Source organism: Talpa occidentalis, unplaced genomic scaffold (assembly GCF_014898055.3).
Source record: "Talpa occidentalis isolate TD23 unplaced genomic scaffold, MPIMG_talOcc4v2.1 talOcc4.13, whole genome shotgun sequence".
Classification (NCBI taxonomy): domain Eukaryota; kingdom Metazoa; phylum Chordata; class Mammalia; order Eulipotyphla; family Talpidae; genus Talpa; species Talpa occidentalis.
The window spans coordinates 69,481,898-69,503,745 of NW_023601322.1; the positions used below are offsets into that span (position 1 = coordinate 69,481,898).

Below are 21,848 nucleotides of genomic sequence, written 5' to 3' on the forward strand. Positions count from 1 at the left end.
TTAGCCTGCTGGAAGTGAGAGTGACAGCAGGGGAAAAGAAGATGGGTAAAAAGTACAGGAAAGAGACCAAAATCGACCACCATAAATAACCAAGTTCTTAACACAAGGCTGGCCAATGGAATACCAGTACACAAAGTGCCTAGGGATGAGAAACAGCCCTCAAAAGGCCAAGGCCCAGTTTTGTCCTAGAGAAAGGGGCTGAAAGAGTTAGGCTGTCTTCTCCCTGCTTCCCTCGTTTTTCTTTGTGAAGGGAAAACACTATAGAACAGAAGATTGCTTGGGAAAATGGATTATTCTAATAAAACTTTATTTTTTCAAACACAGCCACAGAGGCAGGACCTCATGTTTAACACACACAGACTTATGGATTTTTTTTAATATAAAACAAAGTTTACGAAAAATTTTTTCCACTTTTTGTATTTGTAATCCCATTAGCACAGGGACTTTGGCAGCAGGTGGGAGTGAAGGGCAGCTGGAGCTGCCACTGGGCAGTCACCGGGCACAGGAGGAGAGCACCAGCCTGGGAGTGGCTTCACTCACACACGCAGGAATACTCACCTACTGGTCAGCCACACCACACACACAACACGGATGCAGATGTCTACCCAGTGTCAATCACAGCCCTGTAGAGGTGTGCTCCACTCTGGGTAAGCCCAATATGTGAAAATCCAAATAGTCAAAACAGCTAAAGTAGAGGGATGTTGTTTGCTTTACAAAATAAGCAATCACAGGCTGCTTTTAAATGGTCAGCAGTCCAAATGCACTGAAAAACTGCATCTGGTTTACACAGAACTGTTGGAATAGATCTACTGTGTAAAGCACAATGAACCACTTCTTGAAAAGGCTTGTCCCAGGGCCACAGGTGCTTAGATCAGGAAGCAAGATGATAGTTTCAGCTAGTTTAAATTTTCTGTCTCAAAGTAATGGAATTCAAATATGATATCTATAGACCTTCTCCCCCAAGGATGGTACCCTAGGGCTTTGGGGAAGTCAAGGTGGAGGCAGAATTACTGCCCTCACTTCTTTAGCTTAGGGCCTGTAGAGACCCTACTGGCATTGCCAGTGGCCTATTAGAAGCTGGCACAGCCAATCTGCAGCAGAGAGCCCAGGGATGAGGATGCCCCAGGAGGAAAGAAGCTGGCACCAGGGAAATTATGGCCTAAAGAAGGAGAAGAGCCAGGGGAAGGATGAAACCAAGGATGGGTAACTCCTGGGCTCAGTTTCCCTGGGTTCTCAAGAGCCTCTCTCAGGCCCCTACAGACCTGGTAGCTCCCCGGTAATACATGGTAACTAGCAGGAGATGGGAGGAGCCCTGGAAGCGTAGAACCTTTGAGTGCCAGAGGATTGAGAAGAAAGGGCCACCTCCTCTGGAGTGGAGGAGGCCAGGGCCTCCATGATGCTCCTATCTGACATGCAGGAGGACCTGGAAAAACGACAGGTTCAATTCCACAAGGAAGAAAACAACAGACTTTTTGGTTATCTTCCCAACATGAAGAACTGGGTCCTATGACACCCTGGGAAATTGAAGTGAAAAAATGCCCTTCTTCGGATGAAGAGTAAGGGCAGGTCCAATTTGGTTATGCAGGGTCTAACCAAAGCTGGACAATGCCTTGCAAGTGATTATGGCAGCAGGTTTAGTATGCATCTCCACTGGTATCAGCCCTACCTAGACTCTTGCAAGTTTTTACCCCATCACTGCAGCTGTGGGACCTGCTGCCCTGGCTCAAGTTGTGGGTGAGAAACAAAAAAGGAAATTCAATCCAACAACAACAAACTCCCAGCTGCTTCTCACAGTCTTTGCTTTAAATGTCCTCAGCCAATCCCTTAGTGAGCACCAACCTCCCTGAGGTCTCTCAGGGCCAATTAGAGGCAAATAAACATTTCCTGGCAGGAATGGAAGACAAGCAAACTAGTGAATGCTGACATCCCCTTCCTCTTTCTCAAGCAGATCAGAAAATCTGGATCTTGTAACAATAGATTTCTCTATAGCCTGTTTCCAAAGGGCAGTGCTGGGGGGAGCTTACCCATGCCTGTTGGGGACTGAATGCCACTTCTCTTGCTGCAGGTTGGCCTTAATAGATGCTAAAGACCTAAAAAGGGCCATCCAACCTTGTTTTTGATTCTTGAATAGCAGAACAGTGAGGGGAGAAAAGGTCCAGTTAGTAGAGAGGGGAAAAAATGATGGAGCCCTTCAATTTTGCCTCAGATACCCACATTTGCATGTACTTAGAGCAAGAGAGGCAGACTGTATATAGCCTTGGCAATCTGATCAGAAAAAAAGGACAGCTCAGAATCAATATGTAGATTTCCCTCCAGCCTCCAACACTAGGATCTATGCAATAGGAAGGGGGTGGGCCTGAGGAAAAGACCATAAACTGAGGTCACAGCACTTAAAATACCTTGCTGTACCCCAAAAAAGAATCCTTTGCAGAGCCTGTGCTTATGGATTACAAGCCTGGTTCCAAAACTAGTTAGAAAAAAGAAAAACATGGTGCCCTCCTCTTGACTCCTTGAACAAGCCTGCTGTCTATGAAAACAAGATCCTGGGGGTATCATGATGCTCTGCTGTTAAGGAGCAACTGCCTTCCTTCCCTAAGGCTACGCAAACACACCTTTTCTCAAGTACACTCCCATGCACACACACACTCTCACACAATTTCTCTGAGGAGGCTGAATGAACCCCCCACCCTGGCCAAATTCTAAGACACAAGTGCCCTTTGAAGCAAAGGGGCTAGTGAAATTCCCCGAGCTGGGGTCAGCAGACCCCTTCCTTCCCTGCCCATTGCTTTTCCAGTGGCAGGGATACTCACACTCAGGGCCGCCATGGGAAGGGTCTGCTCTGGGGCTGTCCCTCCCGCCACCAGCTCCGTTTATCTTGTCCCGGCCAGTCTCTCGGCATGGTCGAGCTTCCTGGAGCGAGATTTCCGGCTGCCCTGAGTCGGAGCCCTCCACTCACCCCCATTCCCAGGCTGGGCCCCTGGCCTTGGGGCCTCGACACTTGTTAGTAGCCATAAGAGAGTCAGTCTGTGTGGCCCCAGGAAGTAGCCTCTCAGTTTTAGTTCTCCTCTATCAGATTCAAGTCCAGGTCCCCAAAGTCCTGCTGGCACAGTGTCCGCTTGCTCAGTGCCTGTCGCCCCCACCGCACGGCCCCCTCTTCCTCCTCTTCGCTTTCACTCAGCACCTGCGAGGAACTCCCAATGGGGCTGCAGGAAGCGGAGAGGGGTGGGGGGCTACAGGCCATGAACCACGGTGGAGAGATGCTGCTGCCTTCCCGGGCTGTTTCTTGGAGACAGACACCTCCTGAGTATGGTTTCTGCCAAATAAACAACAAAATTAAGAAGGCAAAGAAAGCCACTAACTTCCCAAAACACCCTGGTCCAAGCTGTGTTTCTCTGTGTCCCTCTTGGTTACCTTTGAAGGCAGGAGTCCAGGCTTTAAGGGTGATATTTGTGAACTCCCTGATAAAATTTGGAAAATTCAGTGTACATGCAGTTTTCTAAAGAAAGAGCCCGCAGTTTTGATCAGATTCAAGGTTAGGAGGTCACATAAGTTCTATGTGGGATGGAATGTCACTTGCTTATTTCACTACTCTACTGTCAAGTGCAGAGACCCTAGTACACAATAGGTAAATGTTTGCTTACTGATTGAATGAATCTATAAGTGAATAAATTCTCCAAGAGGTTTGTGACCAGTGTCTAGAAGAGTATGAAGAAAGTAGGCAAGTGTATACAACAACTACACTCACACTAGGAAATCAAAAAACATTTGTCAAACAGGGGATACAGCAGCCTATTTTTTTTTAAGCCCTCACAGAGCACTTGAAGCAGTGAAGGGCAAGTGGCCAAACCATCCTTGCTCATAAGTAGAGGCTGGGCACTGATGATGGACCTCTAAGATCTACGCTTTCTTCAAGAGGAGGGCAAGTGCTTTTAACAGGACAATCTGGTATCACTGTTGGAAGGTTTGACACAAATCTCACTCAAGTTTCTCTGGAACCCTCAGGTCCAAAGAGTTTCACAAGACATGGGAGTTTCAGTGCTAAAAACCATGACGCTTCTGGGCAAACTGGAATGACAGATCACCCTCGAGAGTTTATAACAGAAAGGAGAGCCAGGGAGGCCCTGACAGGAGGGTGGAGCTAGAGAGGGGCACAAGTGTGAAAACAGAACCGAATACCCCTAACTCCCATCCAAGCTTCCTTTGACCGACTGGTCCCACCTGATTCATCTTGTCAAAGTCCAAGGAAGGCCGCAGCCGCCGGGGGTCTTCCTCGTGGCGCCGCTTGACTCCAGCTTTGCGGGCATCCAGATCACAAGGCTGTGAGCGGCTTCGGGGAAGGTTGCGCAGGCCTCGAGGTCGCCATGGCAGCTCCGGGGAAGATGCAGGGGAACTCCGGGCAGAGGGCAAGAAGCGGCTTGCCTGTGGACCCAGGCTGGGTGACAAGGAGAAGCGGCGCTGGGGTGGGCAAGGTGATAGGGACTCAGCATCACTCTCCCAGGAGCCACTTTGGGGGGAGGCAGCGCAGGGTTGAGTAGAATCTTGGGTTAGGGCCAGGCTGAAAAAAGGGGGGCTGTAGGGTCTGTGGGCTGGGGCACATTGAGAAGAGGCACTGGGAGCTTGGAGGAACCTGAGGCTGGAGACCCGCTTCGGGGGGCTCTGGTGAGGCACCTGCGGCCCACCCCCTCCAGCACTGCCCCGGTGCTTGATGGGAGTCCACAGCTTGGAGGGGGCGGGCCGCCACACCGGCTGCCAGCGAGACAGGTCCACGGGCACTGAGAGTGAGCGACAGTGCCTCTTGGATGGAGGGGCAGGGGGCACAGGAAGCTTCTCTGGGTCCGGGGGCTCAGGGCTTAGGACTTGGGAAAGGGGCTGCTCCTGTGGAGAGCTTCCCCGACTGGGTGGTCTGAGGTGCAGACTCAAGCCTGAGGGCTGGTAGCTGAGGTTGAGGCTGTCCTGGAACTCGGCACAGGAACAGTGGGGTAGGCCCCTCCAGGAAGCACCTTCTGGAAGGCAAGCATAATAAAAATATTATTAATGGCATCTAATGTAATTTTTAAAAAGATTTATTTATTTATGCATATAAGAAGGGTGCAGGCCAGAGGTGTGGGGAGTGAGAGGATTCACCAGAGCAGGAAACAGAACAGGCAGATTGACTGAAGTACACTGCTGAGGGGAGCAGCGGGAGAGCCAGGAGAGGTCTGCTGTGCCGTGTGGGTTGCTCCCTGGCCGGCCGGGGATCGAACTTGTGTTGCAGTGGTTACAGACAGCTTCATAGGTTGTGTATTAACCCCTTGCGCCACCAGGGAGGCTCTCTAATGTATTTTTTAAAAAGATTTGTTTATTTATGCATACAAGACCTGGGGTATAAGTCAAGCGTGTAGGGGAGAGACAAGCGTGGGGAACAGAACATGCAGATTAACTGAAATACACTGCTGAGGGGAGCAGTGGGCAAGACAGGAGATGTCTGCTGCGCCATGTAGGTTAGCAACCTGGCTAGAAATCGAACTCATGCTGCAGTAGCTGCGGATAGCTTCATAGTGCTGAGACAACCCCTTGCGCCACCAGGGAGGCCCCTCTAATGTATTTTTAAGCACTTACTATGTGTCACACACTGTAATGAGCACTTTATGTGGTTTTCCAAAAATCTCATAAGGTAGGTACCATTACTATCCCTATTTCACAAATGAGAAGTCCAGTAACTTGCCCAAAGCCATACAGTAATCACATGAACACAGCAGGATCAAACCCTGGTCTGTCTGAGGCTAAGGCTACAACTCTTAGCCTTTCTGCTATACTGTCTCCACTACAAGGAACCACCTGAAAGTGAAAAATAATCTCATATATTACCTGCCATTGTTCTCAGAAGTAAAAGGAGTCTAGAGAACAAATGTGTGTGTCTTGCTCACCCCTCACTCTTCTCCACCTAGCCTAATTTTGCTTCCTCAGTCTCTAGCCTAAGGTGAAGAGCGGGCCCATGTCTCCCTCAGCTTTTTCCCTCTTCTCATGTCAACAGCAACAAGACAGGAGAGTTTAGGACTGCTGAGGAGTAAGGAGGTATCAAGCAGGAAAGAGATCACTTTTATTCCCAGAGAGGGCAAACAGGGTGTAGAAGGCCTTTACTGGTGGAACTGTGCTTGGGAAACCCTAAAACTTCAGGCTGCTCATGTCCTATGTCTGATCACCCATGCACACTGATTCCCCTTCCTTAGGCTTTCTCTTAAATCCAAAAAATAATTTTTGCATTTAAGGACCAAGGGCTGAAAGGGGAAGAGATTGAAAAGAAATGATTCTCACTCACTGCATTCTAACCCAAACTGACTTTGGGGAGGCAGCTCATTAAGGGACAAAGGATCTACTCCTCTAGCAAGTTGGTTGGAAATCTGCAGGGGTTAGATATTTGGAACTGACAAGTGTATGAAGTCAGACTTGGTGCAGAACTCATGACATTTTTGGTCAACAGTTCTGCCTCTTATTAATATCCACAAGGACATGGACCATGTATTTATAGCACAATTCCTGGTTCTCAGCAAGTATTTAATAAACTGAAGAAAGACGCTGAATGAAGATACTTCTGCCAACTCACTTTCCTTGCCAGGTACCCCAGAAAATGAGATGCAGACTAGTGTAGCAGCATGGGGTTGTGCACTAGTAATGCATCCATCTGAATGTCCCCATGATCACACACCCTTTGATTAATTTATCATCTAGGAATTTATAGCTCAGATAGAATTTCAAATGTGAAAAATGACATAATACAAGATTATTCACTACTGTTTTATGTGTCATAACAAAATACTGGAAGTAACCTAATGTATACCAATAGGAGATCAGTTAAACTATGGTACATCTCTACAATGCAATAATATGCAGCTACATAAAACAAAGAAATACTCAACAAAACATATGGAAATGGAAACATTTCCAAGCTATATTACAGTTAAATAAAAAAAGTACCGAATAACATATACGGCATGAAACTTCTGTGTTAAAGAAGTGGGAATAAAAATGTACATTTATATTTGCTTCTATCTGTATTAAAAAAAATCTGATTGGCTGGACAATAAACAAGTAACAGGAGTTAATTTTAGGGAGGTGGTGGGAGCCGAGAGGATAGGAGACAGAAGAATGGAGACTTTTCAGTATGAACTTTTTGCTATTTAAGAACAGAAATGATCCTCACATTTTTGAACAAAAAAAAATTTTTAACTTTTGAACCATGCAAATGTACTACCTACTCAAAAATTAGATTATAAAAATCCTCATAGTGTTAGAAAGTAAACTAAACAGACAACTTCCATGGTGGGGCAGTAAATGACAAAAGTGTCAATCTCAGGGCCTCCCTGGTGGCCTAGGGGTTAAGGCTCAGTGCTACCACCACGACAGACTGAGTTCGATCCCCGGGCAGGGAGCTGATCCACATGGCACAGCAGACCTCTCCTGTCTCACCCGCTGCGCCCCTCAGCAGTGTATTTCAGTCAATCCGCCTGTTCTGCTCTCTACTCTGTCTCTAGTGAATCCTCTCATCCTCCCACACCTCTGGCCTGCACCCCAGTTCTTATATACATAAATAAATAAAATCTTTTTTTAAAAAAGTAAAAAGAGATGGGTGAAATCAATTAAAAAAAAAAGTGACAGTCTCTGGTGATCCTAGCAAAAAAGCAGTAGAGGAAGGCCAGTTACTGAAAACCCGTCACTGAAAATCAACAACAGAAATGTGTGGATGAAGGCATAAGCATACATATATATAGACAGATAATGCCTTACCAGACACAAGCTGGAAAGGGTTCCCACAGTTGGAGATGTCTGCATGGTCAGGCAAAGGCTGGGAGAAAGAGAATATCTATGATTCAGGTTCAAGACACAGATTTCCAGGAAGCCCTCTTCAGTTCACCCCTGCAATTCATGGGCTATAGGGATGTTAGGGGCTCCAAAGTATTCTCTTTTTGTCTTCCCGAAGTTAGTAAAATAATCCACCTTTCAACTTCTCAAACCCTTCTCCACCCAAGTTTTGGTGTCCTTTCTCTATCAGTGGAAAAATCCCTGCCCCCTTCCTTTTGGGCTGGGTTTTGAGCCATTAGTGGGCTCTTTCAGTACAAATACCATGACTCATACAGCACAGGACTAAGGGTGAAGTAGTAGCAACAAACAGCCTCAGAAAAAAGGGGGAAGGGGCCGTGGAGAAGCAGGAAGACTGGTATTTTACCAGACTGATGCTGAAGCGTGTGCATTTCAGCTCATCCAGAGTCTGCTTCTGTAGCTGCTCAGTGATCAGGGTTATCATGATTCTCCCCAGGATTTGACTTGCACACTTTGGAGCAAATGATGGATGTCTTCCCTGTTGTTCTTCCAGACCTCACTCGTGAGCCGTCTTCTGCCACTGTAGCACCATTCTAGCACCATTGAGACTTCCCTCTCCAGTCATGCCTGCTGAGTCTGCCAATTAGAGGGACCAGCCCCAAGTGACATTAGACATGTACCTGGTCCAGAGATGGAAAATGCATGGCACACATACCACAGCATCCCTATGCCAGGCCTCTGGCAGACATCATTAGTTGATCATAGTTCTTTTCTGCTAAGCCTTAACATAGCCTCAGAAACATTCTGAACTTGGCACTCCAGATAGCCAATAAAATGAACTGGAGTTAGAAGCCTAATTGCTGCTCCTAACCTGGTTCATGCTCTGCTCTGTCTACCCAGAAAACCAGCACCACTTTGAAAACAGTTCAAGTGAGACAGAGTAATGCCCAAATGGTCACTTTCATCCTGATTAGCCTGATATTTTCCTTATCTTCTAGTCAGAAGCAGAGAGGTACCCTTTTCCTAAACTATAAAGGTAGTAATAGGAACAGGGAAGAGATGGTTGTAGGAAAGCGTACTTAGATCAATGAGTCAACAGGGTTTTATGTTCTCCTTTAACCTGCATAGCTGATATATTACTGTTTTCCAACAGATACTGTAAAAGTTTTTTATAAAATGGAAAGAGGACAAGGAAATTCCAATTACATTTCAACTCCACAGTGCTAAAAACAACTCCATGACTTCACTCAACTAAGTTTTCAGGCTGATCTGACTCAAACACCAGCAATATAATTAATCAAGACTATCATCGCCAATTTTGTTAGACGTAAACTAATTCTATGGAGAACAGGTTTCAAAAGACCACACCATTGCCTAAGAGGCCTTAGCCAAAGGAAGAGGGGAGATTAACCTTGAGTTTCAAAACTGTTCTGCCTATCCCCAGAAATGACCAGCAGGCAGACAGCTCAGCTGACGGTATATGCAGCTTTCACTAGGGTAGTGAACAAACTATCAAGGTACCTAAATTTGGATCCAGTTTGCTGATCCAGTCATGAGAAATAATTTAACTTTTTCTTGGCCTCGATTTAGCAATAAGTAAAATGGGTAGGATAATCTTAATCTATCACATAAATATAACACAAAATGTCAAACTGTAAAAAAACATACCATCTGGCCTGTACAAATCCCTAGTTCACCATAGACTACTGTTTCTCACTCCTTCTGTCTACTGCTGTACAAGGCCTCAGAATGCCACAAGTGATGCTATCATTAAGATGAAAAAGGCAATCAAGCTTATCTGTTTGGCTGGATACCAACCTCCCTTACCCGCATACCAAGAGAAGCACAAAAAGGTTCCCTCTGTGACCTTGGGGGTAGACTGCACTATTTTTGCAAAAAAGGAATCATCTCTGCCCCATTCCCATCTCAGAGGGAGGCCACAAGGAAAAGCAAAGAAATATACTGGGATATACTTGGACTTCTTTGGGGAAAAAGTGTGGAAAAAGTCAAACATCATTATAGTCAACTACCATTTTCATGCATAATTATTACCATCCTGAACTAAGTTCCAGTTTCCTTCCAGCTCCCTTCAGCTGTTTATGGGAGAAGCTAGAGCTTATATCACTTCTGCTCTTGGTTTCTTAACTCTGCCCTCAAAGATTAAGCAGAAAGGGAACCTAACTGCAGGCTTTTACCCCAGAGACCCCCAGGCCTCAGGCTGACCAGCCTTGAGGAGGAGTGAAGCAAACTCTTTCAAGCTTTTCAGGAGGCGTTTGGCCAAACAGCAAACTCCCAGCCCTCTCTGGGAGCAAGTAAAGAGAGTGATTTTGTGTTTTTCTGCATTTTAATTGTTGGGATGTGGCCACACACGGCGGTAATTGGAACAATGCAACTACCACCACGCAACTGATACTCTCAGCCTGAGTTTCCTAAAACAGGCCAGGCTGAGAGGGGGAACAGAACGGAAGCCATAAGGAATCAAACCAGGACACAAAAGAAGGCGAACCAGCTCCGCGAGGGGCCTCCTCTTTCTCAAGCAGGCATTGAAAAAAGTGTAAGAAGCCCTCTCTTGCCCGCCTTCCTTCCCCTTCCATTTTGTGTATCTGAGGGGCAGAAACAGCTCTGAATGTTCACTAAACAAGTTAAAACTTCTCTGCTTAACAACTGGCACGGGGTTGAAGCTTTCACAGAGCAGCAGGCCGTTAGGCCCTCTCTACAACCCTACCAGGCCTAACTCTCAATCCAGGCTTTCCCTCCACCACCAGCCCTCTAAAATAAAGATTGGACCCCAACCCCATCTCCTATTGGGTAGCAGTCACCCCTGACACTCCGGTTTCAGAGATGTGGAGGTTGTGCTGAAACGTGGAGAACCTAGGACCAAGTCGGGCCAAGGGGGAGGAGAGTCACAAATTCCCTGGGGACCTTCTCCTCCAGGTCCCAGCCCCACACCTCTAGGGTAGACAGAAGGAAAACATGAGGGAGGTAGGGAGGTTCGTGAACAGGTAAGTGAGGACCTGACCGCGCTTCCTCCATATGGCTCTGGTGGGGATAGGGGTGACAAGTGGGGAGCACCCCTCCCCCCACGCCGATGAAGAAGCAAAAGACTAGGCCCCCCCCTCCAATCTTCAACCTCTTCCTCCGCTGCCCCTGCCTGTCCCCGCGGGGTGGGGCATGGGGCATCCGCTGGCCCGGAGGGGTGGGGGGAGCTCCAGGGCTCGCTCAAGGGGGTTGTCGCTCGCCTCTTCCCAATTAGCTTCCATCATCTGGCCGCGGGAGGCCAACTCAGGACGCAGGGGATGGAGAGGGTCTGGGACTTAGCGCTCCACCCCCCCTCCCCCACCGGGTCCCGTGCTCTCCCGGCGGAGGCGGCCAGCGAGGCCGAGCCGCGCGGGCGGCCAGGCTGGGGGAGGGGGAAGAGAGAAGGAGGGAGGGACGGTCGAGGTGCCCGCCCCGAGGCCCCAGCGCCACCTGCCCTCCACCACCTACCGCGGCTCCTCCAGCTCCCTGGGCCGCGGCCGGAGCAGCTCTGAGCGCTCCGTTCGCCCCACGGTGCCCTTAAAAAGCGCCGGCGCAAACCAACAGGCCCCCGAGGAGAGTGGGGGGCCAACTCCCGTTCTCAGAATCCCTCTGAGGCGCCTGAGGAAGCTCAAGGCCCGCGTCGTGTTTCTCTCAGAGTCCTTCTTGCATAGCGCTGTCGGAAATGAGGCTGACGCCTTAATTTAGGGATCAGGGTGGTTTCCTCACTATAGAGTCACCCCCTCCAAAACACTGCAGCAGGTGGACGGGCCCAGATGGAGGCACATCTCCAAACCCGCGGGGGAGGCCGTGTCGGACGAAGGTAAACAAAGCCTTCGCCCCGGCCCTTCATTCCCACAAGAGCCCAAGCAGAGCTCCCCGCTCGTTGCGGGCCGCGAAAATGAATTAGCCGCGGTTCCTCTCACCTGCCCTCGCATCCCGCCCAGCACGGCCGCCTCTCCGGCGGGATCCCCCTTCCCCAGCAGAAGACTCGTCCGCGGCGTGAAGGCTTCTGGGAAACGTAGTCCAAGCGCCGATTACAGGGCCTACTCTGAGTCCCAAGAGCCCCTTTTCCAGCTGCCGGATCCACTCGAACCGTATAAACCTAGGATTTATAACGGTTACTGGGCTGTACCCAGTAGGTTCTGTAATTATCTGTCACTCAGTACACTTTGTAAAGCTGAGGAGGGCCGAGGGCTGTTCACTCCTTCTCCCTCAACGCCCCCCCACCCAAGCAGGATGAGGTAATGGGATTGTGATTATGACATCATAGGCGGTTCAGTTGCTTGCGTGGAGGGGGGCGGGGAGTACGGTGGTTACAGCTGGACCACTTTCCTTAAAACAGAAAGGGAGGGAGGGACGGAGGAAACAGGCAGATGGGGAAAGGATGTTGATGGCGCTATATTTACTCTTTAAGAAGAGGAAATCACCTTTTATTAAAGCTCCACTACCACAACCTCCCATCTCAGCTAAAGTTTAAATCCTTTTTGAAGAGAATGTAGACGGTAGGTGGAAGAGGTGGGAGCAGAGCTAGATGATTTCTGACTCTTGTGTAAATTTGAGTTTCAGTTCCCAAAAGATTCAGGGAGACAGGCAAAAAAGACAGAAAAAGGGGAGGTTTTAAACAGTGCTCTCATGTTGTGATCATTTTGTAGGGCAGAGTTTAAGATTTTTAATTGATCAGGAAATGGCAATAATGCAGTAATCTTTATCTACAGTTAGCAACAAGTCCCTTGAAAGACATCTGTTTTCTCTAAATATCTAGTGTCCCACTCATGTCTGGGACACACAGATAAGTGTTAGCAGCTAGAAAGTAGAGCCATTGGTAGGGTTCTTACAGAGCCAGGGAATGAAGGAGGAAGGAGCCACATAGTCTGCAAACTAAGAAAGAGTAGAAGAAAAGTGGGGGTACTTATTAAGAAAATGGTGGTGGAGGGGAGATGCACAGCACATTTCCTTGCTCTACAGCATACTTCCCCCTGGGAAAAGGGAAGGAGCAGGGGCAAGGCCCATGAAATTTCCTATAATTACTATTGTGGAGTATTTATTGTGTTACATCCTTTCAATGGGTTCTCATTTTTGCTACATCAAATAAGTGACAGTCTCCTTATTTAACAGATGAAAGTACTGGAGAGGTTAAGTGACAGCCCATGTACTGGGCAAAGGTATTGTTAACATGCAGTCTGGGGTGTTAAAAGCCCTTGGTCTTTTTTTTTTTTTAAAGATTTATTTATGCATACAAGAACTGGGGTACAGGCCAGAGGCATGGGGGGTGAGAGGATTCACTCAGAGCAGGCAGAGTGAACAGAGCAGGCAGAGCAGTATTTTTCAGCAGAAATACACTGCTGAGAGGAGCAGTGGGCAAGACAGGAGAGGTCTGCTGTGCCATGTGGGTAGCTTACTGGCCGGGGATCAAATTAGTGCTGCAGAGGCTGTGGATAGCTTCATAGGTTGTGTCTTAACCTTTGCTCCACCAGGGAGGCCCAAAAGCCCTTGGTCTTAACCACCAGTTGACCCCCTTTTTATTATAGTTAAATAATTGAGTATAAGAAGTTAACTTAGTATTGGCTCATTTGCAATGCATTGAATGAATCTGAGACTTTAAAAAAAGTCTGCCGGTCAGGTTTTAAGCCTCATTTCAAAGGAAGATTATAGCCCTTTAATCAAGTATAAAATAGCCCACTGCAGTTCAACCCCTCCCCAAATTACTAACTATAATTAAATCTTTTTAAAAAGATTTATTTCTTTATTTATTTACACAAGCACTGGGTACAGTCAGAAGCGCGGGAGGGTGAGAGAATTCACCAGAGCCAGAGTGGAGATCAGAGCAGGCAGAGTGAGGAAATACACTGCTGAGGGGAGCAGCGGGCGGCAGGAGAGGTCTGCGCGCTATGTGGGACCCTCACCCAGTGGCCAGGGATCGAACTGGTGCTGCAGAGGCTGCGGGCAGCTTCGCCACCCAGAGCTCAACCGCTGCGACACCTGGGAGGCCCTATAATTGAATCTTATGCCATTTTTAGTTCAAGTTTGTTTGACATTTTTACATAATGTCCCATTTTCCTTTTTGTTCTTGGGCTACTACCTTGAACCCTACCTTAATTGTGACATCATAGGCCAGACCCTATCTCTGATTCTGCTCCAATAGGTTTCAGCAGCGAATACAACCTGGGCTCTTCTCTGGTCCCCACCCAAATTCTCTGAGAGTTCCAAGACCTGGAGACCGTTGTCAAAGAGGTCTTGCAAAGGGGTGAAATCCATTGGCTCTACTCTCCATTTCCTGCCTAGGTTGATAGCAGAGTCAGAGGAACATGTACGTCATTCAGACTCTTTTTAGTCTGTTAAAGCTTATGCTTTGCAAAGTGGAGAGAAGTAGGGTTCAGTCCACAACTCATGGAAGTAACAGGAATAGTGTCCATACTCCTCAGCTCCCCTGCTCTCCAGAGACAGCTGGAGGGGGAAGGGGTGTCCCAGAAATCTAAGACTTTTCTCCACTGCCTGATATGGTCATCCCAGGAACGATGGCTGTTCATCCTCTTCTTTGGCATGTGAGGGTGAAGTCCTGGTTACCTCTGTGACCTGACGAAGACAAATATGTGTCAGGCCGAGATCAAGGCGAAGGGAAGAGCTCATTGTTTTATCACAGTCTGTCAGGAGACTCATCAAAAATTCTCTAAGAATAAGGTAGTATTTATGCCCTCATCCAACAGAAAAAGTAAATCTTTAGTTCAAACACTAAAATTCCCAACTCCCTAATATTCTTTCTTCTAGGAAGGGTAAATTAGATATCAGAAGTCAAGATAGATATAGAAGACAATACTTGACATTCTTTTAAAATATGTTCTACCTTTAGTTTGTATGCATGCATAAATACAAGACTATGCATGCATACATTTCACATAATTAGGCAAGTATGTTGCTATCAGCCAGGCACGAGAGAAATGAGGTAAAAATGGTCGGAGATAAAAAACGTCAATACCAAACAGAGCTATAAAAATTCGTACGGGGCAAGTATCACTTGTTCAATTTGAAAAAAATCTTGGAAACTTTTGGGATTAAGTTGCAGGAAATTTTTCATAGTGATGTGCAACTTTGTGAGAGCACTCAGATCCTAGTATTTTCCATCACTTGATATTGGGCCATTATCACTTAGTTGAAACTCCTGTGACCACCTACACCAATACTCACTTGGGGACCTGCTACAGAAAGCACTGCTACAGAAAGCACCAGGTGTGCACTTGCCATAACCTAATTTGCTTTTTAAAAAAGATTTATTTATTTATGCATACAAGAACTGGGGTGCATGCCAGAGGTCCAGGGGGTGAGAGGATTCACGGGTGAGAGGATCCTTTCACGGGTTATGAGAAACAGAGTGGGGAGCAGAACAGACAGATTGACTGAAATATACTGCTGAGGGGAGCAGTGGGTGAGACAGGAGAGGTCTGCTGTGCCATATGAGTTGCTTCCTGGCAGGCCAGGGATCAACTCATGCTGCAGTGGCTGCAGATAGCTTCACAGTGCTGATACTTAACTCCTTGTGCCACCAGGGAGACCCTGCCATAACCTATTTGTTTTTCAAGCTTCTGTAGGACAACTTCATCTGTCTCTACCTCTCACCTTCAGGGAAATACACAGTTGTCCCATGAATTGTGATTATAGTCATTATAACAGAAACCAGCTCATCCCATACTCCCTTAATTTCCAACCTGATTTTCAGACTTCCTTGGCATGGCAAGCACCTTATCTTTACACACCTACTTTCTGGGGAAGCAGATTCTACAGATGGAAAGGGTATGGGACAAATCCCAAGACTACATTGCACCTCACACAGCCACTATCACCACCAAGATCCTTTCACGGGTTATGAGTGTATTTCTGACCATTTGCATGGGTACGTTAACACCAACCTTAATAATTCCTAGGACCCACTACAGACCTATTGAGTCATCATTTGGGTAGTGGTGGGGGGGGGGCTTGCATTTTAAAGAACTTCCAAGTTATTTTAAACTTTTTTTTTGTAAAAAATTTCAGATATATGAAGAATAGCATAATGCTTCACAACTCAAAGTATGGTTGCAGGACACCAGTTGTATCTGCATCAGCTGGGAGCTTGTTAAATGAGTCACTGAGTTGAGAAATCTGCATTTTATTTTATTTTTTTAAGATTTATTTATTGGGCCTCCCCTGGTGGCGCAGCAGTTGAGCACTGGGCTGCAAAGCTGCCCGCAGCCTCTGCAGCACTGGTTTGATTCCTGGCCATCAGCGAGGGTCCCACATGGCACACAGACCTATCCTGCCGTGCAGGCTGCTCCCCTCAGCAGTCAATCTGCCTGTTCTGTTCCCTGCTCTGGCTCTGGTGAATTCTCTCACCCTCCCAAGCTTCTGACTGCACCCAGTGCTTGTATAAATAAATAAATAAATAAATAAATCTTTAAAAAAAATAAAGATTTATTTGTTTATGCATACAAGAGCAGGGGTGTAGACCAGAAGTGCAGGGGTGGGGGTTGGGAGGGAGGGGTGAGAGGATTCACAAGAGAAAGTGGGGAGCAGAACAGGCAGACTAACTGAAATACACTGCTGAAGGGAGACATGAGCGGTCTGCTGTGCCATGTGGTCACCTCCCTGGGGGGATCAAACTCATGATGCAGTGGCTGCAGATAGCTTCACAGTGCTGAGACTTAACCCCTTGTGCCACCAGGGAGGCCCGAAATCTGCATTTTAACAAGAGTCCCAGGGGGTGTGGTAGGTACAGTAAGCCTTGAGAGCGCTGATATAATGGAGTCCCAGTTACCCACCATCCAATGTTGGCCTATCTTGTTTCATCTAAACCCACTCCCACACCCACAGGATTACTTAAGAGCAAATGCCCAACATTAAAATGTCATTTTTATTTATTTTATTTATTTTTTTTATAATAAATTTATTTTTATATTCCCCATACAATTGCAACCCCCCCATTCTGACCCCAATCCCTCCCCTCCCGCCCCCCACCCCCCAAAAAGTATCTCTGGTTCATAGTTTTTTGTTTAAAATGTTATTTTTAATATCACCTAGTCAATGTTTCAATTTTCGTAAGTAACCAAAGTTTGGGATCCTTCGGAGTGTGTCAAGAGGATTCAACTCCCCTAGCTTACCTTCAACTGCCCTACCTTCCTGCACATAAGCATAACAGCATCTCAGACGGTGCTCGCTGAAAGCGGCACCAAACTAAAAAAGCCCTTGAAAGAGACCACACACGAACACACACACACACACGCGCGCGCGCGCGCGCGCCCCATCAGCTGCAAAGGCAAGTAAATGCTCCTTTTGCGGCGGGAGGCTACTAACACTAAGAGAGAAACGTCCAAGTCAGAACACGAGGAGGAAGCAGGGAAAAGGAAACGTTTAAGGCACCATTCCACCTAAACTACCCTCCCAGGTATCACACTAACCCCGCAATCGTGGCCAGCATGGGACTATTTAAATATCCCGGGGTCGCGCGGCGGAGCGGAGGGAGCGCTCTGGTGGGCCGCGGTGATTGGCCGGAGGCACAGCCAATTATGCGTCAGGTTCGCGGCTTATCCAGCCGCTCGCCGAACGCGGGCTCGACGGTACGACCCACACGATTGGCTGAGGGAGTCGGGGCGGGAGCGCGGAGATTGGCTGCGGTCGCCGCAGAGGCGAAAGGGATAGGTCATTGGCGGAAGGTTTGAATGGTCAAGGCCTCGGCCCTCCCCGCGGAGCCGCGGCGGTGTCGTCCGTCCTGTCAGGTTCTGGCGCAGGATTGCAGCCCGGTTAACGGCCCCCTTTCTTCAGGTTTCCTTGCCTTCTGTTTGCGTCTTCTGTTTATCTGACCCACACCCACTTCCCTTTCTCCTGAAAAACAAGTCTCAGACTCCAGCCTGAGGTAAGCCAGGGCCGGCTCAGTCGGGATCGCGTAGACCCTGCGGTCTCCTCAGGGTCGGGCGAGAGAACCTGTAAATGCAAGTTGGGATCATCACGAAGTTCAGGGGCTTTATGGCGAGGGAGGAGACCTGAGTTCCTTCCTGTCAGGCGTCACTGGCTGTGTGTCCCCAAACGAATCAAAGCCCCTTTTCTATTCCACCTTTAACTCCCTCCTTCCCGCCCTCTCTATCGCCCCAATCGTTTTCTTTTTTCGTTTTTGCATAGTAGAACTGGGGTGAAGGCCAGAGGTGCGGGATGCGGGTGAGGTGAAGTGGAGAGAGGATTCATGAGAGACAGTGGGGAGCAGAATAAGCAGATCCACTGAAATGCACTGCTGAGGGGAGCAGCGGGCGAGACAGGAAAGGTCTGCTGCGCTATGTGGGTAGCTCCCTGGCAGGCCTGGGATCGAACTCGTGCTGCAGAGGCTGCGGATTGCTTCACAGTGCGGTGCTTAACCCCTTGCGCCACCAAGGACCCAGATTTATTTATGCATACAAGAACTGGGTTACAGGCCAGAGATGTGGGGGTTGAAAGGACCCACCAGAGACAGCGTGGGGAACAGAACAGGCAGACTGACTGAAATACACTGCTGAGGGGAGCAGCGGGCAAGACAGGAGAGGCCTGCTGCACCATGTGGGTAGCTCCCTGGCTGGCAGGGATAGGAATGCATGCTGCAGTGGCTGACAAAAGCTTGATAGCACTGTCTTTAACCCCTGTGCCACCAGGGAGGCCCAGCCCTAATTACATTTAGTGTATTTTGTGAGGATTATTCATGTGGGTTAGCTCCCTAACCTGGGAGTGCACTCAGGCCATAGTGGTGATAGCCCTGAGACTTAACCCCTAGGCCACCAGGGAGGCCCCATGATGTTCTCTTCTTAGCTAGGGTTTCTTTTCTTTTTTCATAGATCACTTGAAAAAATGTATTGTAAAATGTTCATAAAATATAATTTACTATTTTTTAAAAAAAATATTTATTTATACAAGAACTGGGGCACAGGCCGGAGGTGCAGGAGGGTGAGAGAATTCACCAGAGACAGAGTGGGGAACAGAACAGGCAGACTGATGAAATACACTGCTAAGGCGAGCAGTGGGTGAGACAGGAGAGGTCTGCCACGCTGTGTGGGTGTCTCCCTGGCTGGCCGGGAATCAAACCCGTGCAGCAGACTGTGGACAGCCTCACAGTGCTGCGCTCAACCTGCTGCGCCACCAGGAAGGCCCTAATTTACCATTTTTAAACCATTGAGTGCCACAGTTAAGTGGTATTAAATACATTCACACTGTTGTGCGACTATCACCACCATCCATCTCCAGAACTTTTCCATTTTCCCCAGCCAAAACTTTGTACCCAGGAATAACTCCTCATTCTCCCTCCAGGCCTTGGTAACCACCATTCTACTTCTAGACTACATTTTGATTGAGATTTCCTTCCAATTAATAAAAGAGAGTGCCCCTTGCTGAGTAGGGATTGCTTCTATATTGACAGGTCTTTCTGCGTATATGTGATTGAGTTTATTGTAAGAGGTAAGAGAAAATGGGGTTGGATAAGCATTTTCATACTGGGTCTCTCTCCTATTCACAGGCCTCAGCAGCTCTGCATGGATCTAATTTTTTCCTGTCAAGTTGCCCTTATGAGGCGTTTCCCTGCTGTAGATAGGCCAGCAGATTTCATAGCTTTCCCTCTGTTCACTTGTGACAAGGCTTCTCCTAGTAATTAATGCCCTCAATCAGCCTATCCACGGTGAGGATTCTGTTTAGGTTCCTGTTTGCACCTTCCGTTGTTCCTTCCTGTACCATCACAGACTTGGCTGTGAACTTCAGATGTTTTGCCATATCTTTGGGTTTAAGTCTTCATTCTGCAGGACCCTCCACCCTTGGGACCCAACAAATGCCCAGCTGCCTCGTGATTGGAAGTGGAAACTTGTTTGTTTTTTTTTCTTAGCAAGAGCTTGAAGGTCATGTCTACGGAACACTTCTCATCCACAAGAGAGGAAGGAAGCCCTGGCTCAAGACCTAACTTTAGGTCCAATCAGAGGAAGATATTAAACTTGCTCTTGGAGAGAGATAATTCCTTTACCGTCTGTACAGATCTCCCAAGAACTCCAGTGAACAAACTCTTTAGTGATTCTGCAAATCTAAGCACTTTGTCTGGGTAAATCTACTTTTCTTTTTGACCTATTGCCTTTGCTTTGCAGGCAAATTTTCCACGTTTAAAAAAAAATTACCTGGACTCAAAGATCAGAGTTTAAGTCTCAGCTCTGCCCTTGGCTAATTGTGTGATCCATTTTAAAAAAAAATTTATTTATTTATGCATACAGGAACTGGGGTAGGCCAGAGGTGTGGGGGGTGAGAGGATTCACCAGAGACAGAGTGGGGAACAGAACAGGCAGATTGACAGAAATACACTGCTGAGGGGAGCAGTGGGTGAGTCAGGAGAGGTCTGCTGTGCCATGTGGGAAGCTCCCTGGCTGGGGATCGAACTCATGCTGCAGTGGCTGCAGATTGCTTCATAGGTTGCATCTTTTTTTTTTAAGATTTATTTATACAAGCACTGGGTACAGTCAGAAGCACGGGAGGGTGAGAGAATTCACCAGAGCCAGAGCGGGGAGCAGAGCAGGCAAAAAGACCGAAGTACACTGCTGAGGGGAGCAGCGGGCGGCAGGAGAGGTCTATGCGCAATGCGGGATCGTCCTCCAGTGGCCGGGAGCAGCCGGGGATTGAACCGGGGATTGAACCGGTGCAGCAGAGGCTGCGGGCAGCTTCGCAACCCAGCACTCAACCGCTGCGCCACCGGGGAGGCCCTTCATAGGTTGCATCTTAACCCCTTGTGCCACCAGGGAGGCCCTAATTGTGTGATCCTATTGAGCGTCAGACTTCTGTGACAGAAAAGTAGAAAATAAGTGATATCTGGAAAAAGTCTTTGAGAACTACTGCATTTTTTCTATTGGCAACTTATTAATGTTATTATACTTTAAAATTCTGATCATGCCATGTTCTAATGCTTTAGCTAACAGAGTTATGTTTGAGAAGTACTTGAGACTTGAGGAATGCTCTTGGTGCATAAGGCTTATGTGGGGTCAAGAGCCACTGTGGGGCCCTCCCTGATGGCGCAAGGGGTTAAGCACCACACTGTGAAGCAATCCATAACCTCTGCAGCATGAGTTCGATCCCCGGCCAGCCAGGGAGCAACCCACATGGCACAGCAGACTTCTCCTATCTCGCCCGCTTCTCCCCTCAGCGGTCTATTTCAGTCAGTCTGCCTGTTCCCCACTCTGCCTCTGGTGAATCCTCTCAACCTCCCACATCTCTGGCCTGTACCCCAACTCTTGTATGCATAAATAAATAAATCTTTAAAAAAAAAAAAGAGCCACTGTGGCCAATAAACTATGGTCCTCAATGGAAAAAAAAACTCATTTCAATATGTCAGTAAGGAGAAAATTGAGGTATACATTATGGTAGTTAAAAAAAAAAGTGGGATATTTTCTCAACCTAGTCTGAAAATTTTCCAAAAAGCAATTAGATTTCTTTACATTGTTCATATGACGTGATAGTCATTGAGGGGTTATTCAGTAAAGAGGATAATGTGTTGATCTTGGGCCTCCCTGGTGGTGCAGTGGTTGAGTGCTGGGTTGTGAAGCTGCCCGCAGCTTCTGCAGCGCCAGTTTGATCCCCGGCTGCTCCCCGGCCACTGGGTGAGGGTCCCACATGGCGTGCAGACCTCTCCTGCTGCCCGCTGCTCCCCTCAGCAGTGTACTTCGGTCCTTCTGCCTGCTCTGCTCCCTGCTCTGGCTCTGGTGAATTCTCTCACCCTCCTGCGCTTCTGACTATACCCAGTGCTTGTATAAATAAATAAATAAATCTTTAAAAAAAAAAGTATTGGTCTTAAAGATATAACCGAAGGGAAATTTTGATGTATTGTTATGTCTCAACAGAAGCACTCCAAAACGTTGCCTTGATCTTTCAAATCATAGCAGTGGAGAGATATCTGCTACTCAGCTCACCACCTCTCCATACCTTGATGAAACTGGTAGGAACTACTGATGTAAATGCCTTAAAAGAAAGTATGACTTTTAAAGTAGATAACAGGATTGTAGGATAGAGGTGGAAGGTGGTAAAAG

The 21,848-nt window shown here is 47.7% G+C and overlaps 2 protein-coding genes across 9 annotated transcripts in view; one reads left to right on the forward strand and one right to left on the reverse strand.

The window, feature by feature from the left end:
• FAM53C (family with sequence similarity 53 member C) lies at positions 1-12,037 on the reverse strand. 2 transcript variants are annotated; one of them, XM_037509221.2, is made up of 5 exons: positions 11,739-12,037; positions 8,204-8,433; positions 7,765-7,822; positions 4,219-5,003; positions 1-3,313 (listed from the first exon to the last, which is right to left on the reverse strand). In XM_037509221.2, exons 2-5 carry the CDS (start codon positions 8,279-8,281, stop codon positions 3,056-3,058), a joined length of 1,179 nt encoding a protein of 392 aa, XP_037365118.1. In that variant the 5' UTR covers positions 8,282-8,433; positions 11,739-12,037; the 3' UTR covers positions 1-3,055. The 2 variants fall into 2 exon arrangements, with proteins under 2 accessions (XP_037365118.1, XP_037365117.1); XM_037509220.2 differs by lacking the exon at positions 11,739-12,037 and adding an exon at positions 11,284-11,325.
• Positions 12,038-17,485: 5,448 nt separating this feature from the next.
• CDC25C (cell division cycle 25C) overlaps positions 17,486-21,848 on the forward strand; it is a 33,626-nt gene continuing 29,263 nt past the window's right edge. For 6 of the 7 annotated variants that reach the window (XM_054694348.1, XM_054694350.1, XM_037509213.2 and 3 more), the window contains exons 1-3: positions 17,486-17,695; positions 19,673-19,882; positions 21,663-21,757. In XM_054694348.1, coding sequence (XP_054550323.1) covers positions 19,689-19,882; positions 21,663-21,757 — 289 coding nt within the window. In that variant the 5' untranslated portion in view covers positions 17,486-17,695; positions 19,673-19,688. Of the gene's footprint in view, positions 17,696-19,312; positions 19,472-19,672; positions 19,883-21,662; positions 21,758-21,848 lie in introns of all 7 variants that reach the window. The other variant, XM_054694349.1, reaches the window with a different exon arrangement.

Excerpts from the sequence above, each read along its gene's own strand:
- FAM53C (XM_037509221.2), bottom strand. The coding sequence starts at position 8,281 with ATGATAACCCTGATCACTGAGCAGCTACAGAAGCAGACTCTGGATGAG. Across the intron at positions 7,823-8,203 it reads CACGCTTCAGCATCAGTCTG|CCTTTGCCTGACCATGCAGA; the intron begins GTAAAATACCAG and ends TCTTTCTCCCAG. Across the intron at positions 5,004-7,764 it reads CCCTTTCCAGCTTGTGTCTG|AAGGTGCTTCCTGGAGGGGC; the intron begins GTAAGGCATTAT and ends CTTGCCTTCCAG.